The 11,701-nt window shown below is 41.1% G+C and overlaps 1 protein-coding gene across 1 annotated transcript; it reads left to right on the forward strand.

Moving 5' to 3' along the window:
• Positions 1–488: 488 nt before the first annotated feature.
• On the forward strand, positions 489–3,024 carry LOC129764778 (probable 28S rRNA (cytosine-C(5))-methyltransferase). Its single transcript, XM_055764256.1, has 3 exons — positions 489–776; positions 836–1,797; positions 1,853–3,024. The coding sequence occupies exons 1-3, from the start codon at positions 677–679 to the stop codon at positions 2,882–2,884; spliced, it is 2,094 nt and encodes a 697-aa protein (XP_055620231.1). The 5' UTR covers positions 489–676; the 3' UTR covers positions 2,885–3,024.
• The last annotated feature ends 8,677 nt before the right edge of the window (positions 3,025–11,701 follow it).

An 11,701-nucleotide genomic window follows, 5' to 3' on the forward strand; every position in this document is an offset into this window, starting at 1 on the left:
CTTTCTTCTGTGCTGTTTTCATATACCGCTCCCCTAACCAACTTAGTGACGAAACGGCCTCACCTAGTACCATAGACCCGTCTTGGTCTTCACAATCATATCGGAGGAAACTAAAATTCATAATATACTTTTCAACAAAGATTGATAGCTTATTCAATGTTTATTCTAATTGGTATTGTTATGTTGCGCATTTCATTAAACTTACTTAGGTGTTTATTCTATATGTATGAGGATTTTGTGCTTGGATGAGTTTGAAAAAAGCAAATAAATAACCCTGAGACGAAAGTTTCCGTTGATTATCATGAACAAAAATAAACGAGTGACACAGATACAAAAGCCCAACTTTTTTTGACGATATTTTCAGCCAATAGTTAGAATTTCATGGAAATAAAATATCTCAAAAATTCACATACGCTATCATACTGAAATGTCGTCACATATTTCATTATGTCTTCAAAATGTCTTTACAAAATCAAATGGCTTCACAGTAGGTCAAATGTCTTTAAAATGAAGACACGTTTTCAAACCTGGCATCTCTGCAGACAGGTAGCACATTGTATACGTCGTGTTTGAATCAAAACATTCAGGGGTGCTGTTGTAAACATGCTTTTGTAGAGTATAGACCGGGGTTTGTGACACAAGTTTTTTGAGAAGCAACGTGCGTTGAACATACATCATGGGACGCAAGATTAATTTGGCTGATAAACCTAAGAAAGGTCCTGGCAGAAAAGCTCGTAAACAGAAAGACCCAACTTTTAGTAATACTGTCCTTAAAAGTGAGTATATTGCATGATTTTTATCATTATTTCTCCGCTAAAACTAACCTTCATTTCAGATGTGAAGGATTCGGATGATGTGGGTAAACTATCTCACAGGCAGAAAGTGCGAGCTAAAAAACGTGTACAAAAGTCACTAACGACAAACAAGAAAGCATCAAAAATCAAGGAAATTCAGAAACAGCTGGACAATGGTGAATCCGAAACGAAAAAAATCATGAAAAACTTATCCATCGATACAGACCTTACCAAAAGCAGAGAGAAATATGCTAAAGCTACCGGGAAACGAAAACTGGTCAGCAATGAAAGCGATAGCGTAGAGGAAGAATCAGATAATTCTGATACTTCGGAAAATGTAACTCCTGTTAAATGTGACATATTGGCAAGCGATGATAACGACTCGAACTCAGAGGATCAAGATTCACATGCTAACGTCACAGGAAATTTAAATGACTTCCTTTCTTCAGACGAAGATGGTTCACATGATACCGAAGATGACAGTGGAGAGGAAGACGATGAATCGTCTATGTTGCCAATTGAACGAGCTGGGAAGAAAATCAAAAAAAGAAAAGAAAAGGAAGAACATTTAGCTGAACAAGAACTTCAGGACAGCATTGCAAACAATGAAAAATTCCAGTTCCCCACTCCTGAACAAATTGCCGCAGAGAATCTTCAGGACGTGCACATACGAATAAAAGAAGTGATAGGAGTATTAGCTGATTTTTCCGCCAATCGTGATCCAAATCGCTCGAGAACCGAATACATCGATCTCTTGTGCAAAGATCTATGTTTATATTATTCGTACAATGAATATTTCATGCGACTTCTTATTCAACTTTTTTCGCCTAATGAATTGTTAGAATTTTTGGAAGCTTCCGAAGTACAGAGACCTCTCACAATCCGTACAAATAATTTGAAAACACGTCGTCGGGACTTGGCTCAAGCCCTAATCAATCGAGGTGTTAATTTGGACCCAATTGGACAGTGGTCGAAGGAAGGATTAGTTGTCTATTCTTCGCAGGTAAGTGTTCCCATTCTAATACAGAAATATTTACTCACTATATTCTCATTCGCAGGTCCCACTTGGAGCAACACCAGAATACTTGGCTGGACAATATATGATACAAGGGGCATCCAGTATGTTACCTGTAATAGCATTAGCTCCGGAAGAAAACGAAAGAATTCTAGATCTCTGCGCAGCTCCCGGGGGCAAAAGCTCACACATAGCGGCATTGATGAAGAATACAGGAGTTTTATTTGCGAATGACGTAAACAAAAATCGCCTTCAAGCGGTAACAGGTAATTTTCATCGCTTGGGAATTCAGAACGCTATCGTAACAAATATCGATGGAACAAAATATCGTGATATAATGACGGGATTTGATCGTGTTCTATTAGATGCCCCTTGTACGGGTTCTGGAGTTATTTCGAAAGATCCTAGTGTGAAAACAACTAAAACCGAAATTGACGTACAACGATGTTATAATTTACAGCGTAAATTGCTTTTAACAGCAATCGACTGTGTCAGTGCCAGCTCCCGCACAGGTGGTTATATTGTTTACTCGACTTGTTCGATTCTGCCCCAAGAAAATGAATGGGTTCTTGACTATGCGATAAGAAAACGAAATGTGAGACTCGTTTCTACAAATTTGGATTTTGGTACCGAAGGTTTCGTGAACTTTGCTGGTCAGAAATATCATCCCTCAATGAAATTAGCTCGTCGTTTTTATCCCCATACCTTCAATATGGATGGCTTCTTTGTAGCGAAATTGCAGAAGTTTTCAGATGCTATTCCAAGCCACAAAAACAACAATGAGGAAGAAGAAGAGGAATTGTTTGCAGATGAATCCGTTGATAAGGTTGTTCAGGAACTTCCTAAAAAGATAGACAAACGGGATTGGTACTACAGTGATATAATTGAGAAAAGGAAGAAACAACGTCTTGATCCTAACCATATTGAAAAGGTGTTCCAAAAACCGACTGCTAACCAAAAGCAAAAACAAGATAAAGATAGATCTAATCTTACGGTTGAGAAAATAAACAAAAAGATGATGAAATTTTCAACATCGAAAGGTGTTATTAAAAAGAAAAAAATGAAGAAAAATTAAACTACTGTGACTGAATGAGCTACAGGCCAAACTGAAGCATCAAATATGCACATAAAAGTATGTATGTAATTTACCGCACTATAGAGTGAGGTATTTAAAATATCAGAGAATAATAACAGAACATTTTCAAATGAAGCAAATATGTGAGTTTTATTACATCTATCCGAATTGCACCTGATCACTGGAAATTTTTGTTTCAAATTTGACCACAATCTTCAATCTCATTAATTCCTAGATTATTTGAGAAGAGCTAATCGACTTGCAGGATGCAAACGACCTTGCACTTTATGTGGATTCGCGTAATATTATAAAATTCCAGAATAATTTTCAATAGGATAATGTTCGAGTAACTCTTTAGAAAATTAAATAGAGTTATGGAACATTGCAATGCAATTCCCAAAACAAATGTATGGTGTTTTTCTGAGAAGGTGCGACTGTTCGTGTGTGTTAGTTTTGAATAGAAACGAATTAAATGTAAAGTTAAAAGCCTCTTGAAAACAAAGATGGTTCGCGTATGTTTTGGGATTGCATTGTAGAATTTTCTATTTTATATAATTCGTTATTATGGCAAAGTGAAACTACATCGTATAGTTCTTTTTGTAATATGGTTTTTTTCGTCAGTTTGTCTTACAAAGTTTGCTTGTTTCATTCTTAATTCGTCAAGATTCTATATCTAGATGAAACTTCGAATCATCTATATTAATTCCATCTGAATTAGTGCGAAACGATTGGGTGAACCCGTGTCAACGGGTCTGAAAACTCGAGTACTAAAGTGGGACTTTGGGTGAATATAATAAAAGAGTACTACACCGGTTCGTAGTTTGAACTAGACTGTATTTCATGAAATTTTCACAATTGTGTTGAATTCAAGAGAATGGTGGAGTAGAAGAGTAGAAGACTCTTCTCTCCAATATATTATATCGAAATGTGTTGGTCATTATTATAGCTGCGATGAATTTTGTGTGTGGATATGCTGTCATTTTCCGCTGATCATAGGGTTGTCACCCAATCTGAATTTGTGTCCATCCATTTTCTCCCCCCTTTGGGGCGAGGGCGTAGTCTACCGTCCCAAACCATTCGTGGTGCTTGAGGCGGCGGGTCGTCTTCAAGTTCAACTATTTCTCTTGGTGGCGTATCGTTGTTTTCCACTGATGTTGACGTGCTATGGAGCTTCTCTTCTATAGGTAAGGGAGCCAACGTTCGAACATTGCGCTTGTAGGTTCCAGTGGAGGTTCGCACCACTGCTACTCGGACTATCCCGTCTTCACCTGAATGTACTTGAGTGACAATTCCCATAGGCCATCTCGCCATGGGTACATGATCGTCTCCGATTAACACTACTTGACCAATTTTCACATTGGCTCGCTGCTTTGTCCATTTTGCGTAATCACGCAATTGGTGGAGATACTCGTCTCTCCATCTCTTCCAGAATTGTTCCAGTTGAGACCGAACACGCTTTCATCTAGTCGTGAGATTGTTCGCGTTTCCGCTCTGGCTTGGAATAGGCACGGTTGTCATTGATCGCCCTATTAAAAAATGAGCAGGTGTGAGCGCAACTGGTGCATCTGGATTCGTGTAGACAACCGTTAATGGGCGCGAATTCATTATTGCAGCAACTTGATAAAACAATGTTTGTAGTTCGAGGATGTTTAGCTGAACCCCTTTGGCTGCTGCGCGAAATAGGCGTTTTGCTACCTTGATGTTTGATTCCCATAAGCCTCCGAAGTTTGGACTTCGAGGTGGGATAAATGAAAATCGAATCCCATGATTTGCTGCAGCATCTATGAGTTTGGTTTGAAATATCTGGCTGTTGTAGATCTTACGCAAATGATTGAGCTCTCTACTGGCTCCTATAAAATTGCGCCCATTATCCGAATAAATTATTTCTGGGATTCCTCTCACTGACGTGAATCGAAGCAATGCTGATATAAAAGCCGCTGACGATTGATCTTCAACGACTTCGAAGTGTACCGCTTTTGTAGCGAAGCAAATGAAGATGCAGACATACGCTATTGTTTTGCATTTCGATTTCGGGTTTATGAACACTTCAAAGGGACCACATAAGTCCACTCCGGTATGTGTAAACACCGGTGACTCATTCACTCTTGGGGCTGGCAATTGTCCCATTTGCTGTTGTGAGCGTCTGGGACAAGCTCGGGCACATAGCATGCAGCGTTGGATGACGCCCTTTACGGTTCTTCGAAGATCTCTCATCCAAAATTTCTGTCGAAATTCATTCATGACTAAATCTGCTCCTGCGTGAAATCTGTTTTCGTGAATTTTTCGATTTATCACTCTTGCGAACGGGTGTGATTTTGGTACCAACATTGGGTTCTTCCCCAGTGTGGGCAATTCTGCGTTTTGGAGTCTTCCTTTGACATAAATAACGCCGTTCTTAATTATAGCGTTTAGGTGCTGGAACGGCCCTTTCGTCGGCGTTTTTCCAATTTTTCTCATCTCTGCCACCTCATTTGGATAAATGGTAGTTTGCATGATTTTGATTATTAATAACAGTCCTTCTTCTAATTCGGTCATAGTGAGTGGGCCTGCCCTCTTTTCGTTGATAATTGCAGCATTAACGTTAGTTCTCCTCATGTTATTAATGGCTCGGCTAATCCATGCGAAATGCCTGACCGTCCGGTCATATGAATTATGATGTGCATATTCTGAAATGTAATCTTGGCAATCTTTTCCCTTGGTTGCCAGAAGCAGCACCACTGGTTTCTTCATCTTCTCTTGTTCCGCCGCGGTGTCGTATTCATAACTCGACTGTGGATATCTTTCTCTATTTTGAATGTAGTTTGGTACATGTAGCCAGAAATTCAGTTTCGTTTCTATCAATTTTTTGACTGGGACTCCTCTAGAGACCATATCAGCAGGATTCTTGGTTGTGGATACGTGTTTCTAATATTCTGGATTTGTAGGTGCATGTATTTTATCTATTCTGTGCTTTATGAATGTTCCCCAGCGCGAGCTTGGATATTTTATCCAACTCAATGCTACTTGTGAGTCACTGTAGTAGTATTCATGCGTAATTCTCCTTTTCAATATTGCCTTTATTTTGGCAGCGATTTCTGCTAATAGTACAGCGGCAAAAAGTTCTAGACGGGGCAATGTGACCTTTTTTAGAGGAGCAACCCTCGATTTAGCGCACAACAGGTTTGTGCGTTCTTCACCTTTCAAATCAATTGCATGCAGATAAATGACGCATCCGTATGCTTTTTCGGACGCGTCACTGAATCCATGTAAATCTAATACTATTGTGCGGCTCGGTATTGTCATCCGAGGAATCTCAATTTTCTCCAATTTTGTCAAGGAGGTTTCGAATTGCTTCCAAGAGTTTACTACGTGATCAGGGACATTATCATCCCAACTGATGTTTAATGTCCACAGTTCTTGCATCATTATCTTAGCCGTTATGATGACGGGCTGTATCAGACCGATTGGATCGTATAATCTTAATATTTTTGAAACCATTTGTCGTTTCGTCAATATTCGGGACGTTTCGCTTGAGTTTATAATACTGATGAACTGAAACACATCTTTCTTGGGGTTCCAGGCCACGCCTAGTGTTTTTACGACTTCCTGATCTCCTACTTGAATCAGCGGTTCTAAATCTTTGTCTGGAATTTTCTCTAGTATACTCATATCGTTGGATGCCCATTTTCGCAACGGGAATCCACGTTTCAATAGGGCATGTTCTATACCTCGTTTCATTGCCATTAATTCTTCTGTGCTTGATGCACCGATCATCAAATTATCAACATAAAAGGCTTGTTGAATAGCGTCGGCAATTTTCGGATTCATCGCACGATAATCTGCTGCAGCTTCATGTAAAGCTCTGCATGCAAGAAATGAAGAAGATGCTTCACCATACGTGACTGTCATCAATCTATACGCTCGGAGTGGTTCCTTTGAGTGATTTCTCCATAAAATACATTGCAACCATGTATCAGGATCTGCTATTAGTACCTGTCTGTACATTTTTACTATGTCTGCGGTCAGTACCTTGTCATGCGTCTTAAATTCGATCAACAGATCGAACGAGTCTCTTTGAATTGTGGGGCCCACGATCTGAATATCGTTCAAGGATAACCCAGTTGTAGTCTTTGCGCTGGCATCGAAAACTACCCTTAGTTTAGTGGACGTTGACTCTGGCTTCAGTACACAGGAGTGTGGAATAAAGTACTTCACTTTGCGGAAGTCATTCGGCTTGATGGGTACCATGTGCCCCATATTCTCATATTCTACCATGAGCTTCTTGTATTCGTTATACAAATCCTTGTTGTGTTCAAGCCTCCGTTCGAGGGACATGAACCGTCTGTGTGCTTGCTGATAGGAGTCACCCAACAATGATGACTCCCCCCGTAACGGTAAGCGTGTGATATACCTGCCGTCTGCAGCTGTTGCTACAGTGTCGCGGAAGTGTTTCTCCGCTTCGCATTCTTGAATTTCATTCGGTTCCCAGTCTCGAATTCCTGTTTCTTCGAGACGCCAAAACTTCTCGATAAGTTTGGCCAGTTCGTCCTGTGGGAAATTTTGTTCGTTGTGACTGCAATTTATTGCAGCTATTCTTGTTGATGTGGAGCTTCCGTATTGAAATACTCCACAAGCGATCCAGCCAAAGGCTGTTTCTTAAAATGTAGGCCCATGGGCTGTGCAGATTTGGCCGGATTCTAAAACGTTGAAGAATATTCTCGCTCCAAGTAGAATGTCTATTTCTTTGGACGCATAAAACTCTGGATCCGCCAAATCCAGTTCGTGTGGAATCTGCACAACATTTTTGTCGATTATAATATTCGGTTGTTTATTTATTATCTTGGATACAATTATCAATTCCAGGTCTTGTTTATAACTATTGAATCGAGATGCTATCTCCGTGTTGACACTTTTTTTAGCCGTGGTTTGTCCGTTTATTCCTTCAATGGTTATATCTACTGTGCGTTGAGGGACTCCTAAAATTCATGCTGCTTTTTCTGTTATCGTTTCAATTTGGCTACCGGAGTCTAATAAGCATCGAAACGGATGCCGACCGTTCTTCCCCAACACATGGATTACGGCCGTTCCCAGGAAGACGTATTCTTTCTGAGCTAGTCATTTGGATGATGTTGTAGATACTTGCGCGACATCACCTTCTGGCGGTGATTCAATAATTGGTTCCGTTTTCTTTGAAAATTCATCTCGGTGTAGCATCGTATGATGCTTAGCGTTGCACATTTGGCACTTCTTCGTAGATTTGCATGATTGGGCTGAATGGCCCTGTGAAAGACAGTTGAAACAATGTCTTCCAGACTTAACGAGCTCCCATCTCTGGGCGATATCTAGATTCGTCATTTTGGGACACGTGAATACCGTGTGTCCATCAGCTGTACAAAAGAAACATCGTTGGTTTTCCCTTTTCTCCTTGGATGACAGTACTTTGTTGCTCATTGCTGCTAGAATTCTTGGTTGAGATCGATGGTTCGAGTGTGCAGTCTCTGTGGCTACCTTGCATGTGAGTTGATTTGCTAGTTTCTCCAGCTCGAGTTTAAATTCATTCCATGTGTATATACGCTGTAAATCCAGTTTTTCTTCTATTTTACCAAGAGTTTGCTCGTCCAGTCTTTCCTTCACTAGGCATACCAATAAACCGTTGGCTATACATTCTAAATTTCTTGGATTTTCGTCGGCTATCTGTCTCGTAGCAGATAATAACGTATCGACAGCATCGATTATTCCCAAAATTCCCCTTTGCGTTGGTTTGACCATCTTTCTCATTTTCAGCAGGTTGTAAAAATATCCTTCGAATGCCACTCTCTTCTTATAAAACCGTTCTTCCAGTTTCACCCATGCTTCGTTGAAAGGTAAACCGGCATTTTCTAATGCTTCGCATGTATTTCGCGCGGGTTCGTATTCCAAGCACTTAGAAAGAAATGCATACTTGTTAGCGTCATCATGTAGTGTAGCGACTCGCTTTTCAAAACGAGTTTTGAATGATAACCATTCGGTGGCTGATCCTTGGAATTTGGGAAGCTCCAATCTTGGCAAGTGGTCCGTTCGCGTGCTGCCGATTACAGTCGTTTGGTCCAATATGGAACGCGAACCATCAGCTTGAGTCGGTTCGCTATGTTCTGTTTTAGCTTGCCGGATCCGTTTGGCGAGACCCGTCCTTGCCTTAACATATACGGGTAGTAGTGTTTCTCGGCGCTTGGAAGGGCCTGTGCGACCTTCCATCTTCAAAATGATGGAACTAGCTTGCTCATACAGACTCGTTAATATTTCTTGCTGGATGAGCAACTCTTCCACGTCGTCCTCTCTATCCGGAACATCCGTAGCGGCTTTAGCAAGTGGGGTGATACTTTGCTCTAATGCCGTAAGTTGTTTTTTCCAGGTGTCGATTGCCTCTTCTTCTGCCATTTTGCACACTTTATCGGTCGATTTTCAACGTATAAAAAGTTTCACAATACACTATTGCTCTCTTATTCCCTCACGAACAATACAGGGATTGTAATATATTGTCACTCGATTGTTCGATGGTTGAAACGTTCGTTCGGAATATTCCACGCGCGGGTGGATAATGGAACACTCACGAACACGATTGTTCTCTACTAAGTCTATTGAACTATCAATAACGCGCGTAATTTATGATCGCGTACCGCGAATCACGTCGGGGTCACCAAAATGAATTAGTGCGAAACGATTGGGTGAACCCGTGTCAACGGGTCTGAAAACTTGAGTACTAAAGTGGGACTTTGGGTGAATATAATAAAAGAGTACTACACCGGTTCGTAGTTTGAACTAGACTGTATTTCATGAAATTTTCACAATTGTGTTGAATTCAAGAGAATGGTGGAGTAGAAGAGTAGAAGACTCTTCTCTCCAATATATTATATCGAAATGTGTTGGTCATTATTATAGCTGCGATGAATTTTGAGTGTGGATATGCTGTCATTTTCCGCTGATCATAGGGTTGTCACCCAATCTGAATTTGTGTCCATCCACCATCATTACACTCATTAACAAAGCAAATATACGTAATTATGAAAAAGTTTGATATTTTTCACTCTACGTCTTCCGTTTATTACCACTAGGGAAGGTTTTTTCATTATTCCGTTCCACCCTTGGTATTACAGTTTGACTTACAAAGTGCTGGTTGGTTTGATCGGCAGAGAGGTTTTGTTGTATTTGGTGGGGTATTTGGGATAAGTTAGACAGGATTAGTTTCGGGTCGGGAAGGTCTATTGAAATTTGTGGTCGGGGATTTGATTGGAAAAGGAAGGAACTATAATAAGGAAGGGATCCGATCTCTTTCAGATGAAGGTTAAAAGCGAGCGAATTACATTTAAGCCCTGGTAATTGCAGCTTCAGACCACCCTTTTCCTTGCTGCGAGCCAGCTGAAACAATGGGACGCGGGCAACTGCCCTCTCCAAAGAAACGTCCCCATTGTTGATGTTATCTCCGCTGTATGTACGTTCAACGGTGGTAGAATAGTAGCGAGGTACCACATTCTTGAGGTGCCGAACGTGTTTAGCATGATTAATTTTTGATGCAGCGTCAACGTGCGCAGAGAGTGCGACCACATCTGTTGCAAGAATTTCCCCACTAGAGCATTCCAGTTCAATATTGTCATGTCTTTTATTGAGTTTGCGAAAACTACACCCAATATTTTGACTACATCGGCTCATGCATCGCTTCAATTTGCGTGACCGATGTGACGATGACACCGATGTCGTCCGTTGCGAGGAGATCGATACCGCACAAACGTTCGAACCTGGACACTAGTGGATGAAGGTACAGCACGAAGATGCGCTTTGACAACGGGTCTCCCTGTTGTACCGATCGTTGAATCTCGAACGGGCGAGAGAGATGTCCGTTGATAAACAGTCGAGAGGTAGATCAACTGGCGATGTGGGCGAGTAGAGCGATGAAATCGTGGTTAAAGCCGAGCGAGCACATGGTCCCGAAGAGGAAAGAATACAGAACCCGATCGAACGCATGGTCGAGATCAAAGCTGATTAGCTTACCAGCACGAAGGTTATGACGGAGACTAGCTATGCAAACTTTCAGAGCGAGAGTGACTTGAAAATGTTCCGCTCCGAATTCGAGCATTTCTGCACTTTGCTTAGGAAATGGTGTTCTCTCATCACTTGTTCCAGTTTTGTCTTCAGGATACGGAACAAGAGCTTGTAATCACTGTCAAGCAATGAGATCGGACGATATGATCGGGTTGTATGATCACCTCCCCTCTTCTTGACCAGCACGATGATACCTTCCACAAATGCTGGAGGAATGTTTCCGCTGAGCGCCTCGTTCAGCAACAGGTTCAGCTCGCGGTGGATGACGTCAAACATGCGATGGTAAAACTCTCTCGGTATTCCGTCGCAGCCTGGTGATTTTCGTGGTGCGCTCGCTGTTATCGCAGTAGGATTGGACGATCTTGGATTGATTTTCAGAAAATTGATCTTTTCCATTTCGATTTCCGATTTTTTGGATCGATTCTTTGTACCCGAAAAGGTCGTAAAGATCAATCTTTTCGATCTTGGTGTTTTATTAATGAGATTATAATCGATGTATATAATCTCACCACCTGACAAATTTTGTGAACATAATGGGGCTGATTCTGATGCGCGAATGTGAAGTGACAGCTCGGAAAAATTGCCTCACTCAATTCCCGAAGGCGGCTGTGGTGAGATTTTTACCTTGAGTGAACTCTCATGAACACTCACTCAATTCCCGTGGGCGATTGCAGTGGAAAAACATGCCATTTTGTGACTTTTGAAGTCGTATCCTCATTCGTTATCGACTAGTACCAGCAATGGTAGCCAAAAATAGAATTA

The sequence above is a fragment of the Toxorhynchites rutilus genome, chromosome 2 (genome assembly GCF_029784135.1).
Source record: "Toxorhynchites rutilus septentrionalis strain SRP chromosome 2, ASM2978413v1, whole genome shotgun sequence".
Taxonomy (NCBI): domain Eukaryota; kingdom Metazoa; phylum Arthropoda; class Insecta; order Diptera; family Culicidae; genus Toxorhynchites; species Toxorhynchites rutilus.